A 27,148-nucleotide genomic window follows, 5' to 3' on the forward strand; every position below is an offset into this window, starting at 1 on the left:
CTGCTTAGGTTGGTTGGCTGTAACTTTTTAATTGTAATTAACTTTTTTAAATGTTAGTTTGGGATCCCTTGTATGGAGGTAAACGTTTCAGTGAAACGATTATAGCTTTTGACAAAAAAATTTAACCCTAAACTATTAATCATGTTTAGTTACACGGTAATTCCCAAATGACTCATTTAGCGAGTTTGATACTATTTAAAATACATAGTGTAACGGTCCTTGGTTAGTAGGGTGTTACAACTTGGTTTCAGAGCGTGCCAAGGTTAAGGTTTCCTAAAGACAAGCTAGGCATATACACTCATCACTAAAGACAAGCTCCACTCAGGGTTTGGTAACTATCCATGTGGTTATGTGTTTAACTGCTTAAATAGGATATAAATGCCTTATCTGCCTGCCTTATTAGGAAGCATGAGATATTCTGATAGGGCTTGGGCCTTGACTGTTGATATGATTATGTGCTTGCCTACTCAGTTGATATATGAATGCTTTACCTGCATGCTAGAGTTGAAAGCATGACATTTATGTTGGGAAGAGCAGGGCTTATTGATTGATGCATGAATTTTATGGCCATGTATTTTAGTACCACAGTGGTATGTGAATGTGGTGCTATTTTGTTTTCTCGTAGGAAGGCTTTTGGGTGTGCTCATCATGCCTTATGGGTCAAGTTATTGACTACAGACGAACTCAAAGGTTATGTACCCAAGGCAGTCAATGGGACCCGATGGTGTTTATGTTGAAGCTAGAAATTATAGCCAGGCCAGAGCCCTTCGCCTGATTGGCAGCAAGTGTTTACAGATTGCAAGCAGGATTACAGAGGCAAAGGGAGAGATCTGGTGTTTAAAACAGCAGGTTTTGTCAGGGAACACCTCTTCCTTTGTTATGTCAGGAGTGGCACCAGTTTTGGTTCAACCTAGGGTTGAGAATAGGGGGAATTGCCATATGAGAGATTTCAGGAATACTATGTTGGGGTTTTATACCCTAATTAAAACTCAAATTCTTTGTAGTCTCATTTTATTATCAATAAAAGAATTAAGTTGGTTAATCACTTTGCTCACATGTTTTATTTTCATGATTATTTGTTTAATATAAACTTCTATTAAATCCTGAGCATATAGCTAACCTTATTTATAGTGACGTAATCATAGTGGAATATAAATATGATTATATGTTCAAAATAAGTTAGCGCTAAGATTAGTCAGTGCACCGGATTTACACTGACTTGCCAATCTACGATATGATCTACTTACACATTACAGTGTTATGTTCTTTCCAGAACATTGGCAAAGTAGATAAGATCGGATGTATTTGTTACATCGGACAGGACTGATATTGACAGTTGATAAGATAAGTAAACATACCATTATTATCTATTCTAGTCATATCATATAGTTGACCATAGGTCAATTCAATCTCAATTCTGAGTGGTTAGTATTCTAACTGATTGTATTATTTGAGTTCTTTGACTTGTTCATTACCAGCTTACCCTACGGACTAGCCCATACTTATATCTTGGGAACTCGATAGTATAATTGAGTGGGAGTGTTAATCATAGATATGAACATCTATAGCTTCTGATGAAGAAGTGAAACGATGGTTTCCTTTTAGTTTGGTTCCAGGTGTTAAATGATAGAGATCTCATTTCAGTAATTAAATTAGTTTACTGAAATATCATTTACAGGGAACTAAGTGTTTTAAGGATAAAATACAATGAGGGGTAAAACAGTATTTTAGTCCTATCTTATTGTAGACCGTCTATAGAGGATTGAATGACAATTATAGTTGTAACAATGGATAATTAATAGCGTATCTATATTTGTTATAGAGCATTCTATGAATTCAAGGTTGCAATTCCGAGTCTATAGTGGAGTCACGAGGAATTAATAAGTTAGTAAATTTATTTGTTAGATTTATGATAACTTATTGAAGCTCGATTTCATAGGCCCATGGTCCCCATTGTACCTTGGATAAAATCATCTAGATAGTCTCAATTAATTGATTTAATCATCAATTGGAATTATCAAAGTTGACCAGGTCAATTTTGGATAGTTTCACAAAGTTGTGTAATTTAGAGAAGAAAAGAGAAATTATGGCAGATTTATTAATTAAGATAAATTGGTATCTAAATTAATAAATAAGTTTAAATCAAGGTTCAAATTATAAATAATTAATTTGATAAATGATTTAAATTATTATTTAATTAATTAAATCAATAGAAAATAATATAGGCCTTGATTTTAAGTCCAATGGGCTTATAATCAAATGAGAAATTTCACGGGCCTATAGCCCATGATAATTTCGACCTAGGGCTTCAAAATGGCTATTATTTTATTGATTTTTTAATTAAATTAAATGGCCTAATTGAGTCTATAAAAAAGGAGTCCTTGGAGAGAAGTCGTCAGTGAATATTTCTGAGACGACAGTTAAGTCACAAGTCAAATTTTCTGATAGTTTTAGATTCTCTCTAAATACAAGTCCTTTTCTAAGCCTCTTTGTTATTTTCTATTCTTCTCTCTATATCTATCTCATGTGTTGAGAATTTCCCACACTAGTCTAGGTGGTTCTAAGGATACATTGGAAGATTGTGAAGAAAATATAAGATCTGTTCAGTTTCTTGATAATACTCTGCGACAGAGAGGATACAAGAGTTAGAGAAACAGAATGAATGACTCTTTAATTCCGCTGCGTATACTGTAAGTATTCTATTCTTTGTTTCTCTTTGAATTCAATTTTAGAAACATGTTTTAGGCTATCTCGTATTAATTTGTTTAATATTAGATATACATGAAAATAAATAAAGATCCTGTATAAGCTAATCCAACATACTACCCTCCAGTTTTTTAGGGAGGCCTAGATCCATTCAGAGCTGAGCAATGGATGGGCATCGTTAGTTCCATCCTCGACTTTATGGAGGTGGTAGGTCATGATAGGGTGATCTGTGCCACGTACGTGTTACGGAAGGATGCCCGGACTTGGTGGGAAGTGGTATCCCAGACACGAAATACAGCTCCGATGAATTAGGAAGAATTTAGGCAGTTGTTTAATGAGCGATATTATTAGTGATGCGGTTAATACTGAAAAGACAAATTAATTTCTGAACCTGGTTAGGGAAACACGATAGTAACAAAGTGTGTTAACAAATTCAATGGGTTGGCCAAGTTTTCTTTTGATATGGTACCCACGGATGTGGCTCAAAAGGAGCGATTTATTTAGGGATTATACTCCGAAATAGCTCAGGGCGTTCGAATCTCCCCAATACATGAGGTCTCTACCTATGCTCAGGTGGTAGGGAGGGCTCTTGTTATTGAGGGCATAGGAAATGAGATATGGACGGAGAGTGTTGGTGAGCATGGAGCTCAGGCAGTGATACCTCTGTTTATTGGATCAGGCAGGGGCGGAGGCCCCAGTGATCAGGAAAGAAAAGTTATCAACATATTCAGTACCCCTGGACTAAAAAAGGAGTTTTGAAATACTCAAATAGGCTATCAAGGCGAGGATGTGGATTGGAAACTTTACCCGAAATGCTCTCGGTGCAGGAGGTGCCATATGGGAGAATGTCGAGCAAAGGCATGTTTCTTATGTTGGATGGTTGGGCACCTCAGGAGGGATTGCCCATGGCTGAGGAAGAATGAACCAAAGGAAGCTGATAGCTCGACTCAACCTCGAGTGTTCGCTCTGCGCAGTCAGAGGCTGAGGCTGGTCCCTCAGTAGTGACAGGTCAGCTTCATAGTTTGGATTCTTATATCGTGCTTATTGGTTCTGGTGTCACGTTTCTCTTTATTTTGTTGCATCTAGTAAAAACACCGAATTAGTATGTGGAATACATGGTTATGTTAATAAGAGAATTTGGAACTCTACTTGTAACTTTTAAGAGATGGGTTAGATTATTGTGGAAAAGATTCATCAGTTGACTTGATAGGGTTGTTTATGGCAAACTTTGATATGATCTTAGATATGGATTGGTTAGCCAAGTATGGGGCAATGATGGATTACAAGAAAAGATGGCAACCCTTGATCCTGAGGGTGAGAAACCCTTTGTATTTGGTGGCACTGTGCATGGACCCTGTATACCTATGACATTTGTATTAGAGCTAGAGACCAATTCCAGGAAGGATGTATATGATTCTTAGCTAGTGTGGTGGATACCACTCAGGTCGTGCTAGTGGGAGTGAGACAGATTAGATTAGTTTGTGAGTTTCTGGATATGTTTCTAGAGGATCTACCAAGGTTACCTCTACATAGGGAGATAGAGTTGCGATTAAGTTTGTGCCAGGGATGGAGCCAGTGTCTAGGGCACCATATTGAACGACTCCAGCAAAGCTGAAGGAACTAAAGGTTCAATTACAGGGTAAGATGGTATTCTCCAAGATAGATCTTCGATCTGGTTATCACCAGCTGAGGATCAAGGAGAAGGATTATACAGAAGATTGCTTTTTGTATCAGATATGGGCATTATGAGTTCTTAGTCGTGTCTTTTGGTTTGACTAATACCCTAGCTATTTTATGGATCAGATGAACTGGGTGTTCAAAGATTATCTAGATCGATTTGTGATCATCTTTATCGACGATATTTTGGGTATACTCTCAGTTAGAGATTGCCCAAGGCCAAGGAACACCTCTGAGATCAAGAGTTTCCTTGGATTGGCAAGGTATTACATGTGTTTTGTGGAAGAGTTCTCAAGTATTGCCACCTCATTGACAGTTCTGACACGCAAAATTAGAATTGTGCATGGTCAGATAAGTGTGAGCACAACTTCCAGTAATTAAAACGGTGATTGATTACAGCTCCATGTCTGAGTCTTCCTACAGATCAGAACAAGTTTATGGTTTATTATGACACCTCAATACAATTTTTAGGTTATGTCCTTATGCATACAAGAAAGGTGATTGCCTATGCATCACGTCAGTTGAAGGATATGAACAGAGAGATCCCACACATGATCTAGAACTTGCAGAAGTGGTACAATGCGAGACAAATATTTAGAGAGTTAACATAGGATATGACCAGAGCTGGAATAAAGTTACTAGAGGGCCAGTTGGCCAACATAACAATTGAGTTTATTCTTTTAGAGGATCAAAGAAAATAAGTTGAGTGACCCACAGTTGGGAAAAATTAGAAGGGATGTCCTAGCTAGAGTAGTTAAGGACTATATAGTTTCAGACATGAGTTTATTGAGGTATAAGGATCAGATCAGTATTCCGATGGACATTGGGATCAGACGGGAGATTCTGGATGAATCTCATACTACCATTTATTCTCTACATCTAGGCACCATGAAGGTGTACCAAGATCTAAAAGCTTTATTCTGGTGATCTGGGATGGAGATGGGCGTAACTAAGTATGTGGCAAAGTGTTTGACTTGTTAGTAGGTCAAGGCAAAGTATCAAAAACTAGTAAGGCTATTACATCCTTTGGTTATTCCAAAGTTGAAGTAGGAGGGCATCACAATGGGCTTCGTGGTGGGGTTGCCTAGGATAGTGGGACAACATGATTTAGTCCGGGTCATTATGGACCGGTATACGAAGTCAACTCACTTTTTACTAGTGAGGAAGAACAACACAGTTGAACAATATGCAAATCTCTATGTGAGAGAGATAGTACGCCTTCAAGAGTCTTTGAGGTCTATCATGTCAGATAGGGACCTTGTCTTTACTTCCAAGTTTCGGGAAAGTTTATAGGAAGTGATGAGTACACATCAAAAGTTCATTACTGCTTATCATCCTTAGACTGATAGTAAATCAAAGAGGATTATCCAGATATTAGTGGATATTCTTAGAGAATGTGTATTGGACATTGAAGGGTCCTGGAATGGATATTTTCCTCTAAGAGATTTTTTCCTATAATGATAGCTACCGGTTGACTATTAGAGTGGCACCTTATGAGATGTTGTATGGTAGGAAGTGTAGATCGCCCATTCACTTGGGTGAGATGGGTGAGAGGAAATATTTGAGTCCTGAGACAGTTTAGGGTACCACTAATGTAACGCCCTACTACCCAAGGGTCGTTACTCTGTGTATTTTAAATAGTGTTAAACTCAAAAATGAGTCATTTGGCCATAATCGTGTACCTAAACGTGATTAACGGTTTAGGGTTAAATTTTTTTGGTCAAAGATACAAACTGTAGCGTCCCAAATTTTGCTAATAAGACTTAGGGGCTTGATTAGCGTGTCGGGAGGGAAATAATTGATTTAATTATGTAATATGTGAAAGTAATGATTATGTGATTAGAAAACAAGTTTAGGTTAATTAAATATGCATGTGGGTCCCGTTTGGCTATTAGGGGCATTTTTGTAATTTGAACCCATTAAGGGTGTAATTTTACACTTTGTGCGGTGTTTTCGGCATGAGGAGATCCTGTCCAGCAGTGTTAGCAGAGAGTCACAAAATTGGTGTTTGGTTGTGAGATTGGTAACTACTAGTAACCTGGGAATTGGTGTTGTTATTGAAATAATAAGTTAAAGGTGGCATTTTTGCAAAAGGTTGAAAGCACTAGGTTGCCCTTGAGATTTAGTATAGAAGTGAGTTAGAGGGAGGGGTAGAGTGGTCTTTGGGCATTAGTTAGATAACTCTTGGCTGAAGGAAAAATCATACACGTTCAAACACTCTCTCCATCATATTCACTTAGCTTCTCATTAGTTCTAGAGGGAAAAGGGAAAGAACAATCTTAAGGATTTTGGTGGTTTGAGGAATTAGGAATAGATTCAAGCTGTGGAGGAGGATTAACAGCTACCAAGCCTTAGGAAATTCAAAATCCAAGAAGAGGTAAGAGTTTCATTTTCTAATTTTGTGTATTGCTTGATGTCTTTGAGAGTTTGGACTTTTTATTTCTGAATTTGGGTTTTGGGATGAAGTTTTGAGGAACTTAAGCTTAGGAACTTGAGGACTGAATCTTGGAGTGGCATTGAAGGAAACTTAGGGTCGAATTCCTCCTTAAGGTAAGGATTCCATTGAATTCTCAAAAGAGTTTCTAGTGTGGTTTAAGTTTTTAAGGAATTTTAAACCATTAGGTGATTTGGAGTTAGGATGTGTGTTTGAGTTTGATTCTGGTTTATATGTGTTGTGTATATTGTTTATTTGGAGTTTTGGGTCAAATTGGAACTTGGACACACTTGGGGAATGGTTTGGGTAAGTTTTGGCTCGAGGAAAATGGTGGGGAAAACTCAGTTTTCTGGGTTTGTGTAGGAGCGTTGCAGCCCTGTTCTTCTGAGCCGCAACACTGGGATGATACAGGGCAGGGAGCTCCTACTGGGGGCCGCAGCGCCTGTAAGGCTGTGCCACGGCACTAGGCCATTTTCAGGGCCTTGAATTTTATTTTTTTAAGGCTTAGACCCAGGGGGCTCGGGGACGATTTCACCACCCCGTATGGGGAACGGGAGGTCCCGAGAGCACATGATTGGTTCCGGAGATTAACTATAAAATCGAGTAGTAACGAGAATGTTACTTGTGGTTTGTGACTAGGTTACCGCTTGGACTCAGGAGAGGATCGTTCTCGGAGGTCGCGTTTGCTTGCCTGACAATTAGCACTTGGATTTAAGGTAAGAGAACTGTTTGTACCCGTAGAGCTATATGGTGTGTTGTGTTGTATGTGTTGTTTATAAATGTTATGCAAAACATGTGGATGTGACTGATCGGCAAAGCCGGGAGCGGCAAAAGCCGGGAGAGGCAAAAGCTGGGTGTAGCAAGAGCTGGAAGCGGCAAGGGGCCGAGATTGGCGTTAAGCATGTTGAATGCTGGCTGCCAGGGCGAGACCCTCAAGGGTGTTGTACACATTCGTTCAGCTGGGACCACGGACTTGGTGCCTAGTAACGCACCTCGATAAGCGAAGGTCACTATTGTAGTATTGAGCTGCTGTGTTAATATAATGTTGTATTATTTTGTTAACGTGTTATCTTATTGTATTGAGTTATTATACTATCGTGTTATGGTATTGATGTGTTATTGTACGGTTGTACTATTAGGTTGTTATGCCATTGTGCTTTTAAGCTATTCTACTACTGTATCGTTGTGCATTCTAATAGGATCTGGTATCTGTTTGTTGCTCCGATTAATTATGTTTCGTGAAGATATATTGTTATTGTATGTTGTTGCTTGAAGTTCTCTTGCTGGGCCTTGGCTCACGGGTGCTCTGTGGTGCAGGTAAGAGCAAGGAAATTGGGTCAAACAACCATGAGTTGGAGGGCGTGGAGCGGTGTGTATATGTTTGGCCTACCTGGCCACCACGGCTGGGGTTATTTTAAGGAACACGTGGTAAACGTTCAGTTTTGTCGCTTAGGTCGACTATACTATACCTTTGGATTGTAAATGTATTTCAAAATAGTGTTTTGGGATCCCAATATAATATTTTTACGAATTTCAATGAAAGCCCAACTCTTTGTACTTAATGTTTATTAAATGAGTCTTTATTTTTATCCAAACACACTTTTTAACCTAAAACCTCGATTAGCGAGCTAATGGCACATTTATATATCACTTGGTAACGGCTCTAAGGAAGTAGGGCATTACACAAATGTTTCACTAAAACGTTACTGTATACATGTAATCCCAAAATACATTTAAAAGATTAATTACAATAAAAGAGAGTTACAACCAGCTGACCTAAGCGGAAAAATAGGGTTTAACCCTAGTTTCTCTTTAGACCCTTGGTCGTGGTGGTCGAGCAACGGCATATGTACACATCGTCACCTAAGCTCTCCAACTCAAGGATGGTCCAACTTTCTTTTCCCTTTACCTGCACCACATAGCACCCGTGAGTCGAGGATTAGCAAGAAAACTTAAACATGCTCATAAGCAGTTAATAACATGTTACCAAATCATAATAAGCATGTCTAGCAGTAATTAACCTACTCATGCATGCAGGCAAGTTCAAATAAATGTTTATGGAATCATTCTGGCTCAACGCCCTAGGATATGGGACTAATGAGTCACCTTAGGGATTTTTTCCCTGTCCTATGTATAACAAGCTTTGGAGCTGATCTAGCGTTGTGTTCTTGGTGCTGACTTTTCTCCGCACAATAGAACGGTCAAGCATATGATGTGCTCCTGGTTAGGCTAGATCATTTTCTTGACTAATAAGTCAATGGCTTACGACCAACATTCAGTGTGTTAATGTCATCCTTGACTAATAAGTCAATGCTTTACGATCAACACTCGTTGTGCTACTGTCGCCCTTGCATATAAGTTAATGATTTACGACCAACACTCACCATGATAATGTCATCCTTGACTAATAAGTTAATGATTTACGACCAACACTCACCATGATAATGTCGTCCTTGACTAATAAGTCAATGTTAGGATATTTGACTAATAAGTCACCCTGGGGCCCTTAGCCATATCCTCTGTATAAGCGTATAATGCACTGACCAGCACTCAATGTGCTAAGGTCGTTCTTGACTAATAAGTCAATGCTAGGATATGTGGCTATTAAGTCACCTCAGGTCTCTTAGCCATATCCTTTGTATAAGCATACCTGGCGCCGACCAGCACTCAACGTGCTAAGGCCATTCTTGACTAATAAGTCAATGCTAGGCTTTGGAACTAATAAGTCACCCCAGATCTGTTAGTCTTATCCTTTGTTTAAGCGTACTTGACGCTTCTGGTTCGCCTAACCAAAATGACCAATGCTCAGCACTATTGCCACCCTTGACTAATAAGTCAATGCCTTTCGACCAGTGCTCGACGCTATTGCCGACCTTGACTGATAAGTCAATGCTTTACGACCAGCACTCAGCAAAATTGTTGTCCTTGACTGATAAGTCAAAGCTTTACAACCAGCGCTCATTGCTATTGTCGTCATTGACTAATAAGTCAAGCCTTTCTCAATAAGATAATGCAACACATGCATATATCATATGTCAAATGTCTAGATATAAAGCATTCAGCATGCTTAATCAATAATCACAAGCATAATCATAATCATGCACATTCACAGACACTCAAGCTCTGATCAATTCCATATTCAACATTTAGGTCATGCCATAATCACATGTATCACATAGTGGGTGCAGTAATCTTACCTTTGGTCCAAGCACAGGTTACCAATAAACGACCCTCGAACACAATCCTAATGTTGAACCCCTAGCGATAACCTAGTCACAGCCATAGTGTAGAATCTCATGAAAAACGAGTAAATAAAGATTTCTGGACCAAGTCCTAGCCTTCGAGACGTCGAATCCTACCAAACTGAGTAGTAGGATCAATCCCAAGCCCTTAGTTTTATGTTCCTATGGCTAAAAACCCAACCTGGCCAAAATGCTCAGGCAGGTCGCGACCTAGCCCTAAGGGTTGCGGCGTGCCTCCCAAACAGACAGCCCTTTGCCTAGGCTTCAGGACGCGGGTCGCGACTTGCCCCTTATAGTCGCGGTGACCCCCCCCCCCCCCCCCCCCCAGGCAGAACCCCTCCTGGTCCTGGGTTCACACAGGTCACAGTGCCCAAGAACAAGGCCGCGACCCAACCTCGAACCCCAGCCATTTTCTCTGTTTTTCCCATATCGAAATTCTCCAAAAACTTACCCAAACATACCCCAAATCCCAAAAACAAAGTTCCCAAAACATATCCAAATCCCAAAAACAAAGTTCCCAAACATCTCAATGGCCAAAACCATGAAAACCCAAGTCCCAAACGATTCAAAAACTCCTCAAAACATAAAATCCAATCAAAGCTTAAAAACTCAAAAATTCAAAACGTAAGGCTTGGATTACCTCTGATTGAGTCGCTTCCCAGTTAAATCCTCAGGCTATCAAGCTTCTAATCTTTCCTAGAATCGTTATGACTCTTACCTTGCTTGAATCCAAGTCTTAAAACTCGAGTTGCCTTCAAAAATGCTAATGGGCATCAAATGAACGAATGGGAGAGAGAGAGAGAGAACGTACTGAACGTTCTTTTTATTTCTGACGGGTTACTTCGAGCTTAAGTAGCCTCAAACAAATCTTAATGCTCGGGGTCCCAAAAATGCCCCCTGGGGTAAAATAGTCAAAATTCCCAGAATTCCCTCCTGATCTCACTAATTCCCAATATATCATCAAATAATCATTCCCATTACCCAATATTCTGGTAATGTGCTAAATACCCAATACACCTCTTAACTCACACCGAGTCAAATATGGGTCCCGTTGTGACTTTCCCCACAAGCTTGCTCCGTAGGATCGTCTCGTGCCGAGTAACCCAAATATATTCACATAATAATGTGGTCTCATGCATATATCACATATATGCCAAATATACCCATAACGGGCCAAATTACGAAAATTGCCCTTTTAATCAGAAATGGGCCCACATCCATATTTAATACACCAAAACATGCATATCAAGCCATATTATAATATAACTCACATAATCACATATTGATACACATATATATCACATAATCACATAGTTTCCATAATTTTCCATCCTGCCCCCCCTAATCAAGGCCCTAAGCCTTATTAGGTAATTTGGGACGTTACAACTTAGGCTATTGTAAAGATTAGAGCTCGAATGCTCGCTTCTTAGAGTAGACAAAAAAGTTATGTTGATCTGAAACGCAGGACCATGGAGTTCCAAGTGGGAGACTATATCTTCCTTAGAATTTCACCATGGAAATGGGTGAAGAAATTTGGGAAAAAGGGCAAGTTGAGCCCTAGATTTGTAGGACCGTTTGAGATCTTGGAGAGGATCGGTCAGATGGCCTATAGATTGGCTTTACCTCCAGCACTATCGATCGTACATAATGTATTTCATATTTCCATGTTGAGGAAACATTTATTAGATTAAACTCATATGTTGAGTTATCTTGCGAGGAGCAGCTAGTTCAGATTTTAGACAGAAAGGACAAGGTCCTGAGGAACAAAATCATACATTTAGTTAATGTATTATAGAGGAACAACAAGGTCGAGGAAGCTACCTAATAGCCAGAGACAGATATGCGGGATCAGTATCCTGAGCTGTTCACGTAAAATTTCAAGGATGAAATTCCTATAAGGAGGGGATAGTTGTAACGTTCCAAATTACCTAATAAGGCTAGGGCCTTGATTAGGGGGCCAGGATGGCAAATTATGTGTTTATGTGATATATATGTGTATCATTATATGATTATGTGAGCTATGTTATAATATGACTTGATATGCATGTTTAGGTGTATTAAATATGCATGTGGGCCAATTTCTGATTAAAAGGGAAATTTTCATAATTTGGTCCATTATGGGTATTTTGGCATATATGTGTGAGACCACATCATTATGTGGATATATTTGGGTTACTCGACACGACGCGATCCTAGGGAGCAAGTTAGCGAGAAAGTCACAACAGGGTCAAATAACGGGCTCGGGGTGAGCCTGTGGGTAATTTGGCAATTTAGTACATTACCAGGATCGGTTAATGGGAAAATTATTTGAGGATATTGGAAGTAACGGGAATTATAAAGTGTTGATTATGATTAACGGGGTATGTGGGAAATGTTAAAACTGCCCTTGAGGGGCTTTGAGAGAGAGATTTGGCCCTAGGGGCATTTAGGTCATTTTGTGCCAGTTTAGTGACTTAGTCACTCTTTCCCTTGGCTGAAGGAAACCAAAAACAGAGCAGCTCCTTCTCTCTCCCTCTATACGATTTCTCTCTTCTCTCTTAGCACCTTGGGGACTTTTAGATTTTTGAAGGAGGAAAGCTCATAAAGTTGGAAGGTGGAAGCCAGAGTTTGGCTAAGTGACAGCTTGGGCTTGCAGACCATTAGTTTGAGGTTACCCCTAAGGCTCGGGACAGGATTGTGCTCAAGGGTCGTTCATATTTAACTCATGATTGGATCAAAGGTAAGAAAACTGCACCCAATACACGATGTGTGTGGTTAGGGCTTGGCTTGAATGTTGAATATAGATTTGATCAAAGTTTGGGCCTCTGAGAATGTGCATGATTATAATTATGCTTGTGATAATTTGTTAAGCATGTTGAATGCTCCGTATCTGAATATTTGATATATGATATATGCTTGTCTACATTATTTGATTGGGAAAGGCTTGACTTATGACTTAAGGACAACAATAGCGCTGAGCGCTCATCGAAAAGCATTGAATTATAAGTCAAGGACGACAATAACGCGTTAAGTGATAGTTGTTTTGGTTAGGCTAACCAAGAGCGCATCATAGAGGATAGCCCAATGGTCGTGGAAAACTCAGCTTCGGGTACGCTGGGCCATCTCCAAGGATGGATATATTGAGGATAGGGAAATGGGCCCTGGGGTGATTTATTAGTCCCATATCCTAGGGTTGGGCCCCACACTTGACTTATGAGTCAAGAATGGCATTAGCACAGTGAGTTCTGGTCGAAAGCATTGACTTATAAGTTAAGGGTGGCAGTAGCACGCTGAGTGCTGGTCGATATGGTTATGCCTAATAAGGAACATGACATACGCTTAATCAACCTATTGGTCATGGAAAAATAAAGCGCTAGGTATGTTGGGCTAGCTCCAAGGCTAGTTATACAGATGATAGGGCAAAGGGCCCTGAGGTGACTTATTAATCCCATATCCTAGGGCGATGAGCCCCAGTATGATTCATTATTCATGTATTTTGGGCAACGGTCCCCGATATGATTAATTGATCATTTAATTAGGGAGCTGGACTCATATGACTCTATAGTCATTTATATGAATGGTATGCATGCATGAGTAGGTTATTACTGCTAGGCATGCTTATTATGATTTGGTCACATGTTCTTAACTTCTTATAAGCATGTTTAAGTTTTCTTGCTGAGTTTTGATTTACGGGTGCTATATGGTGCATGTAAGGGGAAAAGGAAGTTGGACCATCCTTGAGTCGGAGAGTTTCGGTGACGATGTGTACATATGCGGCTACTCGACCACCACGGCCAGGGTTTCTTAGAGGAACTAGGGTCAAACCCTATTTTTCCACTTAGGTCGGTTGATTGTAACTTTTTAATTGTAATTAACTTTTTTAAATGTTTGTTTGGGAACCCATGTATGTAAGTAAACATTTTAGTTAAATGATTATACTTTTTGACCAAATTTTTTAACCATGAACAATTAATCACGTTTAGTTACACAGTTATGGCCAAATGACTCACTAAGCGAGTCTAGCACTATTTAAAATACACAGTGTAACAGTCCTTGGTTAGTAGGGCGTTACAACCCGTTTGAACCATTTATTTTTAAAAATTAACTTTTAGACTTCGTGTTATGTCTAAAGGTTAAATATAAGAATGGATAGATCGATTGTTTGAACATTATATTTTGGCTAATTATCCGTTTTGACCCTTTGATTTTTAAAAATTTACCTTTGGACCATGTATTTATTCAAAAGGTTCAAAATTCTTTATAAAAATTAAATTATATATAATTTATGTTTTTTGTAAGGGTTCACACCATTTTGAACCTTGTATTTTAGACAATTGAGACCTTTATTTTTAAAAATTAACTTGTGGACCTCAAGTTTTGTTAAAAGGTTAAAAATAGGAATAGATAAATCAGTTATTTGAACACTATATTACTCATTTGGACTCTTTATTTTTAAAAATTAACCTTTGGACCATGTATTTATTCAAAGTGTTAATTTTTTTTTATAAAAAGTAAATTATATAAATATATATAATTTTCTATATAATTTATGTTTTCTATAAGGGTTCACACAATTTTGAACTTTGTATTTTAGCTGATTACCTGTTTGGACCCTTTATTTTTTTTTAAATTAACTTGCGGACCTTGTGTTTTGTCAAAAGGTTGATTACCTGTTTGAATCCTTTATTGTTAAAAATTAACATTTGGATCATGTGTTTTGTCAAAAGGTTAAAAATACAAATAGATGGATTATTTATTTATTATATATAGATATTTTTAATTGATTTCTATTATTATTATTAAGATAAAAATGAGAAAAAGATAAAATAGATAGAGTTTTTTATCCATAATTAATTAATAGTCATAAATTAGAAAAGTAAAATAAAAAATGAGCAAAGATAACGGTTATTTATATCTATAATTTAATTAAACAGTTGTCATAATTAAATATCTAATCAAATTAAAGAATGTGAAAAAAAAAATAGAAACGGTACTTTGGAGCAATTTTAGAATGCCACATCATAAAAATATATTAGAAAATATACTTACATTCACGTAATTTTTTTATAATAATTTTAAATATATATTTAAGGTGATTTTATATTTGTTTGATAAATATTATAATTTGAATTTATTCAATTTGTAATTCAAATATATATATTTAACGTAATTCTATATTTGTTTGAGTAATTTTATAATTTGTATAATGTGAGTGAGAAAATTTACACTTTTTGCAATTTCTCCATTTTTTAAGTTATGCTCTAATAGTAAAATTGTATTAAAAGATCTAATTAATCAATTATTTGTTTCTCTCTCCTTTCAAGAAATTAATAGAATGTATAATAGCATTTGAAAAGCAAGAGTTGTGAAAAAATTAAGCTAACAAACAATATCAACATCAATTGTCATAATTATATATTTTTTAATTTATAAGATGTTCCTTGTTTCTAAAAATGATTTTTTGTGCTTCACACCAATTTTCACATCTTTTGTTACTACTAGAATATCCACTAAATTACAATCTAGAAAATATTTATTTACTATAGTGAAAACAAATCACAAATCCAAACAATACTATTAATAATATCGTTTTGTCACAAGCTTGAGAAAATATCAAATGAGAGAAAAATTAAATTATTAATATTGATAATTGATGATAATAATTATAATATTTTTTACAACTATTCACTTTTGAATAAAAAACAAAATTATATTATAATAAGAAAATAGATATACTAATACAAATACTTGGTTAGCTAATTAAATTCGAAGATACAAATATACTTTTTCAATACATATAGTAAACAATATCATAGCACCATGATCCACGTTCAATTTCTCCTCCTTCAAAAAATGTAAGAAAAATACCAAAATCTATAAATCAACCATAAATAAATATACATATATTGCACAATTGACGAGTTCTCTCTACATTTGTCAGGTGTACAAAACTTACTTGAAAAATATTTTTTTGAGATATATTGCAGTGTCAACATAGTTTGATATTCATGTGTGTGGAAATATGCATGGTATACATTGAAAGTCATGTACGTGTGTATGATACACGAAAAACTTAAGGAAAAGCTGGTACACTTGGAAAAGATACTCATAGGATATACACAAACCAACAATTTTAGATATACAATCTATATATATATATATACACACATATATTCATGTATATATATAGAGAGATTTTTTACCTTGAAATTGGAAATATTGATTACTACTATTTTGAGAGTCAAGTCATGAAGCTACATAAATTATGATACAAAAAACTTAAGGAAATACTGGTACACTTGGAAATGATACTAATAGGATATACACAAACTAACAATTTTAGATATACAATTTGTATATATACACATATATTCATATATATATATATATAGAGTAATTGAATACCTTGAAACTTGAATTATTGATTATTACTCACTTAAGTAATTACGAGTCAAGTCATGAAGCTAAATAAATTCTTAATCAAATTAATATTATATGTGTGTATAATTTATATTTTTATAATTGTTAAGATATTTTGGTTTTGAATTTGAAATCTTTTACGTATTAATAGCTCTTAAATAAATTTTTAATCAAATTAATATTATGTGTATATATATTGATGTGTACATATATTGATATTTTTAATTGTTAAAATATTATGGTTTGGAATTTGAAATTTTTTACCATTTTGCTTTTTTTTTTTTAAATTAGATATTTAAGTATTAATTAATAGCACTTTACATATTTTTATCTATAGATACATATATCTAAAATAAAACAATATTTACGTAAAATACATTACTACATTAAATTATAAAATATTTTTTTAATGTATTAATTTATATATAAGCGTAGTTAGTAGTTATGTTTTTTTTTTTTGCCTTTTATTATTACTACATTTTCTTAAACGTGTAAAATAGATGAAGTAAATGATATTTTATGGAGAATAGTTCAGGAGAAAGTAGCATGACTAATGCTAACAGTAATCTATTTTTAAGACCCCATACTAGAACAATTGAACCACTAAATGAAGGAAATTTCCCTAGACAACCAGTATATTCTTATAGTTACCAAAGAGAACCTAGGTATAATAGTAGAGGTCAGAGAGAACCAGGAGATTTAAGTATAAATTGGAATAATAATAAAAAATTAAATATAACAAATATTGACCCCCAACTATGGAATTCAATTGTAATGAGTTAGAATGCATAAATAATAAGGGAACATATAAAAAATGAGCATAATCACACTGGAGAAGAAATGTATGCTTATTTAGAAAATTATTTAGGATAAACAGTAAAAGCACATTGGGAGAGGTATAAAGCTCAGTACCCTAATGAAATGAAAGAATTAATTGATTTAGGAAATAATCCTTACAATTTTGTTAATAAAATATATATTTTAATAACTATAGAAAATCCTAATAGTGGATTATTAAGTGTTCAACAAGATGCTATGAAAAAACTAGAACAAATATATATTAGGGATTGGAAATATATTAAAGTTTATATTAATAATTTTGTAAAATTAGGAAGTATTTCAAGAAACGCTATTAATAGTGAATTAGGAGATAAAATGCTAATAAAATTACCTGGAGCTTTAGGAACAAAAATAGTAAACTCATGGAATAATAACATGGCACACACTAGAAATACGGCCATGGATAGTTTAAGTATTAGAGGAAATTTTATCCTAAAACATTTAGTAGATAAATGTACTTTTATCCAAATACAAAAACAATTAAAAGCAGACAATTAAGATGAAGTAATGCTAAAAGACATTTTCTTCAAAAAAGTAGACATGTAAGAAGATATAATGATAAACGAGATTATCAAAATAAAATAACATATTTTTCTTGTGGAGAGATAGGACATGTCTCTACTAGCTGCAGAAAGAAAAATAATAATTTTAGTAGAGAAACAATATTAATAGAACAATTTAATATGGATTTTCTTAATGTTGAAGACGATGTGTCTGATACATAAATTATTTATAGTATATAAGAAATAGACCTAGCCAAAATTATAGAAGAAAAAAATAATACTTCAAATGAAGAAGAATACCCTCTTAATATAAATCCAAAATATGAGATATTAAATGAAGTTATGGATATTGAAGAATGTATACATAACTCATAAATAAATAAGGGAAGCTTAGGAAAAGCCTGTAGTAATTGTAAATTCTACCCCCACTATAGTAAAAGAGCAAAATAAAGTAACTGTTTTGAATAAATGTGCATTAAATGTATTAATAATTTATATCAAACTAATATAGGAGAAGTCAGTCAAGTTAATAAAATTAATAGAAATTTAATAATAGGAGAAAGAATTAGAACACTTGAAAATAGAGTAGCAACATTAGAAGAAGAAATAATAAATTATCAACATATTAATAATACCATAAATAATCAAGAAGAGCAAATTGAATTAATAGATGCTATACCTTTAGCTTGTAATTCTAGTAATCTATACACTCTAAAATTAAAGGATTATTCATCCATAAAGATATAAAAATAGAAATAATCTATTTTATTGACACAGGATGTAGTTTCGTAGTAATGGATAGTACAGTAATATCTATAAAATATTAGAAAACATCTAGTACACCAAGAATAGCCCAACAAATGGATATACATACATTTGAATATAAATATTATATTGACACTTGTAAATTTCGATTCTTTACTAACTGTAATGATTATAGTAACGAATATCAGTCAAGTCAAGTATGGCTCATAGACTTAAAAATGAATAATATAGATATTATTATAGGATTAGATTTTCTATTAAAACCAAACGAAGGCATTAACATTACTAAAGACTATGTTAATATTTATAAAATGGCTAGTATTATACCCATTCAATCAGAGTTGTTGCGGAAGCGCGGTGACTATCTTAGTAATTTAGAAAATACCCAATGAAACTGTAAATATTAGGATCATGTAAAAATTTAATAGAAGAAAATGAATTAGTAGATCTAATAAAAGAAATAAAACTAGATACAAAAATAATAACAGGAAAAATATTATACAACTTAATATTTAGTAACGATATAGAACATTTAATACATAAACTACAAAAACAAGGAAATATCGGAGATAATATAAAAAATTTAAAACAAAATGATAATCCAATATGTAAATTATTACTCAAAAATCCAAATTATAAAATAACTCGTCAAACACTAAAATTTAATCCTATAGACATAGAATATTTTAAGGATCATATTGACGAATTATTAAAAAATAAATTTATTAGACATAGTGACTCACCACATTGGGGTCCTACTTTTCTAGTAAGGAACCATAGTGAAATAGTTTGGGGAAAAAGTAGAATAGTAATAAATTATTAAATATTAAATGATAATACTGAAGACCACTCTTATAATATTCGTGATAAGAATGTTTTAATAAATAAATACAAGGTTGTAGAGCTTTTAAAAAAGAGATTTTTTCAAAAATATACTTTTTTTTATTTTTTACTATTTTACAGTCCTTGATTTTTTTAAAAAAAAATATATTTTTAAAATTTTTATATTTACAAAAATACGGTGTTAATGAAACAACTAAGAAACAATAATAAGACAACAACTAAACATTAACCCCACTACATGCTAACATGTTTTTTTTTTTTAAATCAAAATATATATAAAAACAACTAAACACACTACAACATTTTAGAGTTTATATCACATTAAAAAAATTACACTTTTTGAAAAGTGTTATTATTGAAAAATTGGGTCAATATCTTAAAAATAATACCATTGGCTTTTGAATATTGGGCTGACAAATATAATAAGGCTAATTATAAAGCCTGTTCATACAAAAAAAAAAACTCTTCTCTCTCTCTGAACGAAGTATCCTAGATCTTCTCCACTTGCTCTCCTCACCGACGGTGACTTCGCCCCCAATCTAATCGCCGGAAATTGGTGATGATAACCTTATTATCAAGCTCACGATTCGTTTATACTAGTTCCAATCCCAAGTTCCCAATTCTTTTTGCCAAAACCTAAACCCATTTCCTTGTAAGCTTCGATCGATCGCTGAAAAATCTTCCAGTTCGATCGTTTTGTAAGTTTTTTGATTAGCAATGTGGTTTTTCAACTCTTCTTCTGTTTGGTTTTTGGAAAGTTTATTATATAAAAAGGACTGCCTTGGTTTATTAATTACGATTTATAGAAATTGGGGATTGATTTTGCTTTGAGTAAATTTATGGATTTTATTCAATTTTGCCTGCATTTTCTGGGGAAACTATCGAATTGGTTTCAGTGATCACAGTGATGATCTGTGGATGGAGCTGTGTTAGTGTTGGTTTTGACTATGGTTTTGGTGGGATTGTTATCTATCTAGATCGCAGGAAGAAATAGCCAGGGAGGCAATAAAGCATGTATTAAGCGAAAGCGACTTTGGATTGAAGAAGGCGCTCATGCTCTGGCCTATATCGCTCTATCGAAGCCTCTAGTTTCTCAGGTTTTCTCTCTAACTTTGAAACCTGTTTGTTCTTGGCGTAACACGCATTTAGATACCAATATTGGATCATTAAGTCGCACACTCTACTGTTGCCTTGGTTTTGTTCTTGATCTGACTATGACTCATGATAATAAATCAGTCATTGCAGCTAGCAGCTCAAACAATTGGTATGTCTGGGATGGTAAACAGGCCTAGGCATTGGTAGACTGAGATAGAACTAAAGGAAAAGGAAACATGTCTTTGGGCAAGGGGATTGGGTCCTTCTTTAAAGTTTCAAGTGATTGATATTAATTTGCTTATATAATTTGGTGGTTTTGAAGAAGCCCATAGACTCCTAATCAACATGATTGATTCTGAAATTTTAGCTGATGTATGTACATATAGTATTGTAATTGATTCTCTTTGCAAAGTGGAGAAACTGAAAGAGTTATATGAACTGATGTTATCAAACGGGGTTTACCAAATTCACTTTGATCAAAGGCTATATGAAGGTTGATAAAACACAAGTGTTAGTAGTGAGTTCTCATCATATAGTTTATGTTCCGTAACTAGCATTGTACAAATTAGGGAATAAGTGGCTGCATTACCCAGATTGATTGTGTTGTGTGTACCAAGACATGAGAACCAAGTACAGCAAAGGATAGCATATATACTTCAATCAGAAAGGTACTTCAGTAAGTTGTAATTAACTTAAATCATCCAATTATCTTTGCTTTGCTTTGCAGCATCAATAAGCTTTTAATTCCTAGTAGTTTGAAATTCTTTGCAATGCTTTAATTATTCAAGAGCACAAACCTCTGTTTTGCACCTTCTTTCACCGATTCTTGATATACTAGTATTTTACTTTCTGTCTCTCTGTTTTCTCTCTCTCTCTCTCTCTCTCTATATATATATATATATATATATTCATACATATATAAACTCATATTTGGTTGATCGAATTAATGGCACTAAGTTTCATGTGGCCATAACAAAGATAAATCATTTTTATCTTATTTCCTTTTCTTTGATTATTCTAGGAGTCTGGAACCATAAAGTATTCAGTTCTGAGAACTAAGCCTGCAAACCTTATTTGATCCTACATTACTTGAAATTATTAAATTCCTATTTTGAAAATTTATTTCTGCGAACAGTTTCTGATTAAAATTTCCATATCTTATGACCATGACTATTTTTTTCCCATTAACAGGTCCTATTTTTGATGTATCATTTCTTTGCTGCAACTGAGATATATAATGTGATCCGTGTCTTTATTGCTGCATATGTTTGGATGATTGGATTTGGCAACTTTTCCTACTATTACATCAGAAAAGATTTTAGTCTTGCACGTTTTACTCAGGTGAATTTTTTTTTATTTCATTTCCATTTAATGTGTCATATGTATTTTCTAACAATAGATTTTTTATCGCCAAAAATAAAAAAATAGACTAAAACTAAAGTAATCTCATATCTTTCCTTATTCTGCACCATGCAGGGTATACCGATCCTGCAAAGCCAGATCTCTCTCGGCTGCATGAGTGGCATTTCAGATCTGGACTTGATCGTTATATATGGATCATTGGAATGATATATGCATATTGTCATCCAAATGTAAATCATTGAATGTTCATGCTCGCCTGTCTAATAATTATTTTTCCTTTTGGTTTCTTTAGCTGAACAATATTGTTTTATCTTAGGTTGAGAAGTGGATGGAAAAATTGGAGGAAACAGAAACCAAGAAGAGAGTTTCAATCAAAGGGATTGTAGTTGCTGTTTCCGTATTTGTCAGTAGCATTTATGTGACAACAATTTTAGTATCATGAGCTTATATAATGCCAGTGATGATTTTTATGGCTCTTTTATATATATATATATATATTCTTCTCACTTCATTCATGATCCTTTGTGTAGGTTGGTTATTTATGGTTCGAGTACATTTACAAGCTCGACAAGGTTTCATATAACAAGCTCCATCCCTACACCTCATGGATCCCTATAACGTGCGTGTTATACATGAGTAATAATATGGATAATATTATGATGACATAAATCATTTGCATAGATTCACAGGACACTTCTTTCTGTCTTTAATTTCTCTTCTTTTTTTTTACCAGGGTTATATAAGTTTGCGGAACTTCACCCAGCAGTTCCGAAATTTCTCCATATAAATTGTCTAAACCTTAAAAAGGCTCAAACATCAGGATCATTTATTCTTCTAATTTTTTTAACGTTATACTTTTGACAATTTATATGTAGATGGCTTGGAAAGGTTACTCTTGAAACCTACATTTCTCAGTTCCACATCTGGTTGAGGTTTGTGCTCTTGATCCTTTTGTTTTGTTTGCAATGCTTTTAATGTAAATTCTCACACTAACACAAGTTTGTACTATACAAATGCTAGTAATTTACTTATGTAAATTTAGGATTTATTGAAAAATAGCTGTTATGCTACTGAACCTTACATTTAAAAAAAAAAAATTATATCCTAAACTTTTTTTACTTGAGACATGTTAATTAGACTTGTTGTGACCTGGTTTATTGGTTTTAAGTTTGTGTTCTAAATTTGGTCAGGTACTTCCTACTATATAAAGTTTCTTCGGAGTATACCACATGATCCAGTGATGACAGATTCGAGTTCGACTACAAAATTTTAGAAGTGTTTTTTTTTATTTTTTATTTTGTGATGTACTACTTTTATATATTAGCTTAACTTTTTAGTTAATATTTTAGAAATGTTTTGTATTGCACTTAATTACTAATTACTAATGTAATGATATTAATATTTTGTGAATATTTGTTTTTGTAATATATTTGATCAAAATATATACATAATAAAATTTATTAAAATATTATATAAATAAAATATAATAATTTGTTTTAAAATATATGACAATAATAAATGCTATTACATTTATAATATAACAAAAAGAAATTGTTATAAATTCATCATTTATAACATATTATAGTGCTTAGTTTAGATAATTACAACTATAACCAAACGTTATCATTAATATAATATAACAAGCACGAAATGTTATAAAAAATCTATAATAACATTTTTTATAACTCTTAAATAATGTTATGAAATAGGCATAATTAGTTGCTCTTGACATCATATTTATAAGCTTGATAAATAGATATTATATGTATATTATAACAAAGAAAAAATGTTATATAATAGTTAATTATAACACAATTGATAACACTTGAAAATTATTATAAAAATGTTTGGACTTTTAATAACATGGCCTATGTTAACATTTGATAAAGTGTTATAAACTGTTTTTTATAGCACTTTTTCAGAGTTATTCTAAATGTTTTTTCTTGTAGTGACAACAAATAGATATCAATACGACAACAAAACAAATATATATAAATATATATAAACTTAAATAACTAAAAAAACACATGAAAACGACTATACATAAAATCTAAACAACACAAGAACAACAACCACACATCAATACAATGCAAATACAATATCAAAAAATAACTTAAATGTAACACGACAACAACTTCACAACAACGACATTAAAACCGACTTAGTTCAACATCCTCTCTTTCACACATTTTTGCTTTGAGAAACTGACTTAAACTGTTGGGCTTAGATATATATTTACTTAAAAATTCTTTAATTAGAGGTGATAAGAGATGAATTGTGTTGGTCAAAATTCAACAAGGCACGTACATTTTTTCTGTGTACACAACAAAACACTATAGCAAATCGTTTATCATCCTCTGGTTCTCCAGGTTTTTCTGGTGCTTCTTTCCAGATATGTGAGCCACATATGAATCACTGCAATTGTTGTTGACTTTACAAACGTCACACCATATAGATTGAACCATCTTGACCTTCTCTGGGACTTTCTTCCAAGTGCCGTCAAATTGAGATCGTACTGCTACAAAGAAAAATTTAAGGACTACAAATCTTTCAGGGCAAATAAAGCAAATAAAAATTCATTCAAATGGTACAAGGAATATGTGTGGGAACAAAAGTTAAGGAACTAAATTGCATGAAATATTAATACTATAGATTAAACGTTAAATTCTTAATCAGCTATCAATGGCTCAGCGTGAAAAGAGCTCCCAAGTATAATTTGTTTAAGTGATTCAACAAAACACATAAGTTTTCAAGTGTTCAATTTCGTTCATATAAACTCAATATAATTAGAAAATTAGACAAACCAATTACTGCATTTGAATAATGAATGAAATGAATATATAAATATATATATATATAAGTATGTAGAATATGCAGCAGAATTTCAAAAGAAAGCAATAGAACATTACATATCACTTGCATCCCACAAAATCAAGATTTTCTCAAATTACCTGAGCTGCAAGCTTTTTCCCGGTTTTATGTGTATTGAACACTTCTTGGCTATTACAAACGACATTGCAGATTTTGCATACCCTTACAGAATCTACTGCCGTGCCACTCTTCACCAATTTCCATCATTTTGTCTCCAACTCCGCACTAGCAGCCACAGCTGAAGTTTTGTTCGGAACACTGGTATTGTTGATTGTATTAGAGACAGTCAACATTGCAGTGGTGGGAATACTTTTCAGTTTCAAATTCTTAGCATGCTTCTTACCCAATAAGTGTTTCTCATAAACATCTCGAGTGTTACAATCAACATTGCAAACATCACACCATACAACCTGGCTGACCTTAGTTTGCTGTGGAACACTATTGTCTGTTACATCAGTTTCCATAGGTTGATGATGAAGCCAAACGCTGCTTCCCAGGGAATTTGAGATTGTGGGCAGTTGTGAATTCTCATTCCCAGAGCTCATAATCTGAAAGCAATAAGATAAGTAGTCAAAAAGAAAAATACATTTAGTCATATATACACACACAAGGACAAGACCAGCTTAAGTAACTATACAAAATGGAAAACTGTCTAAGTCGAAAAATTCAATAAGAAAGCCTCTTACACAAAATCATCCAGCAGCCACAAAACTAAGGACATGAGAGGGAAAAAAATTGAATTAAACATCACATCGAAACCATGGAGAAGAAACCAAATTCTATGTGAGCCCATCTAATGACTTTCTTTAGGGGAAAATAAAAAAAATCAAACAAACAAGACTCACAGCATCATATTTGACAGGTGCAGCTTCTTTGACAACCCAACTCTGAGAACCTGCACTTGGGTCGTCCCCAAACGACACCTGGTTTTGGAATCCGACGTAGGTAATCGGGTGGGAACCCGAATTCGCATATGATTCTGTTCCGAGTGGGTGCTAGTTGAATGCGGGGATCCGGTCGATGGTTGACGTTGGTTGCATGCGAAGCTCTACGGAAACGTAAAAACGTTAATATTTCCAAGAAATCATAAAAACAAAAATATCTTCGGTAAGTAGTATAAATGTAAATGTTATGATTTTTTAGTGTTTTATGTAATTTTCTCTTTAAAAAATTAGACTTAAAATAAAAATAGGAGAAGCTAGTATTCCTCGGACAACATTTGTTTGCCCACAATGATTATTAAAATGGTGACTTAAAAATGCCAGAGTAATATTTCAGAGAAGAATGTATACAATATTTTATGAATTAAGTTATTGTTTAGTATATATTAACCACATTCTGGTATTTAATAAAGATTATAAGGAACATGAGCACCATTTAAAACAAGTTTTTTTAAAAATTGAACAGTATTTAATTATCACCAAAACGAAAACAGAATTAGGAAAAGAATATATAAAATTTATAAGATTCGAAATAGAAAAAGAAAAAATAATATTACAAGATCATATTAGTAAAAAGAGACTAGATTTATCTGAAAAGTTTGAAGATTTAAAAAGTATTCAACAATTTTTTAGATTATTAAATTATGATTGTCCATATATTAAGAATTTATCAAAATTACTTAGGCCATTATATAATAAGACCAAACTTAATGGTAAAAGATGCTTCAATAATGAATCTATTAAACTAGTAAAGAAAATCAAAGAAATAGTAAAAACCTTACAAAAATTATCCGTTCCATTAATAACTGACTATTTAATAATAGAAACAGATGGATGTGATAAGGAATGGGGAGCGGTATTAAAGAAAAAACCTAGTAAATATTCTAATAAAGATACTTAACAAATATCAAGATATGCTTCAGGATAGTATAAAGAAAAAAGTATTACTAGTATTGATCCCGAAATAATGGCAATCAAATATTCCTTAGATGCATTCAATCTTTATTTAATTAATAAAAGATAATTTATTGTTAGATCAGATTGCCAAGCAATAGTAAGCTTCTATGAAAAAATGAGGCAAAATAATAAAAAATTAATGACTAATAGATGGACGAAATTCCTTAATAATTTATTATTAAAGGATATAATCCTACTATTGAACATATTAAAGGAAAAGATAATTATTATGATGATGTATTATCTTGATTAATTTATAATACAGATGGACCGACAGCCATTTCGTCAAAGAATGTATAGGCTTGGAATACATTCCAGAGCCTGAATGGCAAACAAACAAGTAGTAGACCAAATAATATATAGTCAGCCAATGGAGAAAGGTGAGGCAATATCCTTCAGAGAATGAGTATTACATTGTTATGGTAATAGTGAAACCAAGTATATCCCTCACAATGCCATTAGGAAAGAACAACAATATTTATTAGATAATCTGCATCACACCTATCTATTTAA

The 27,148-nt window shown here is 33.7% G+C and overlaps 1 protein-coding gene across 1 annotated transcript; it reads left to right on the plus strand.

Moving 5' to 3' along the window:
* The first annotated feature begins 711 nt into the window (after positions 1-711).
* On the plus strand, positions 712-23,276 carry LOC133778979 (protein REDUCED WALL ACETYLATION 4-like). Its single transcript, XM_062218987.1, has 8 exons — positions 712-849; positions 20,387-20,506; positions 21,696-21,879; positions 21,981-22,096; positions 22,183-22,269; positions 22,397-22,485; positions 22,742-22,798; positions 23,057-23,276. The coding sequence occupies exons 1-8, from the start codon at positions 712-714 to the stop codon at positions 23,097-23,099; spliced, it is 834 nt and encodes a 277-aa protein (XP_062074971.1). The 3' UTR covers positions 23,100-23,276.
* The last annotated feature ends 3,872 nt before the right edge of the window (positions 23,277-27,148 follow it).

This window comes from Humulus lupulus, chromosome 5 (assembly GCF_963169125.1).
Source record: "Humulus lupulus chromosome 5, drHumLupu1.1, whole genome shotgun sequence".
In the NCBI taxonomy this organism is placed as follows: domain Eukaryota; kingdom Viridiplantae; phylum Streptophyta; class Magnoliopsida; order Rosales; family Cannabaceae; genus Humulus; species Humulus lupulus.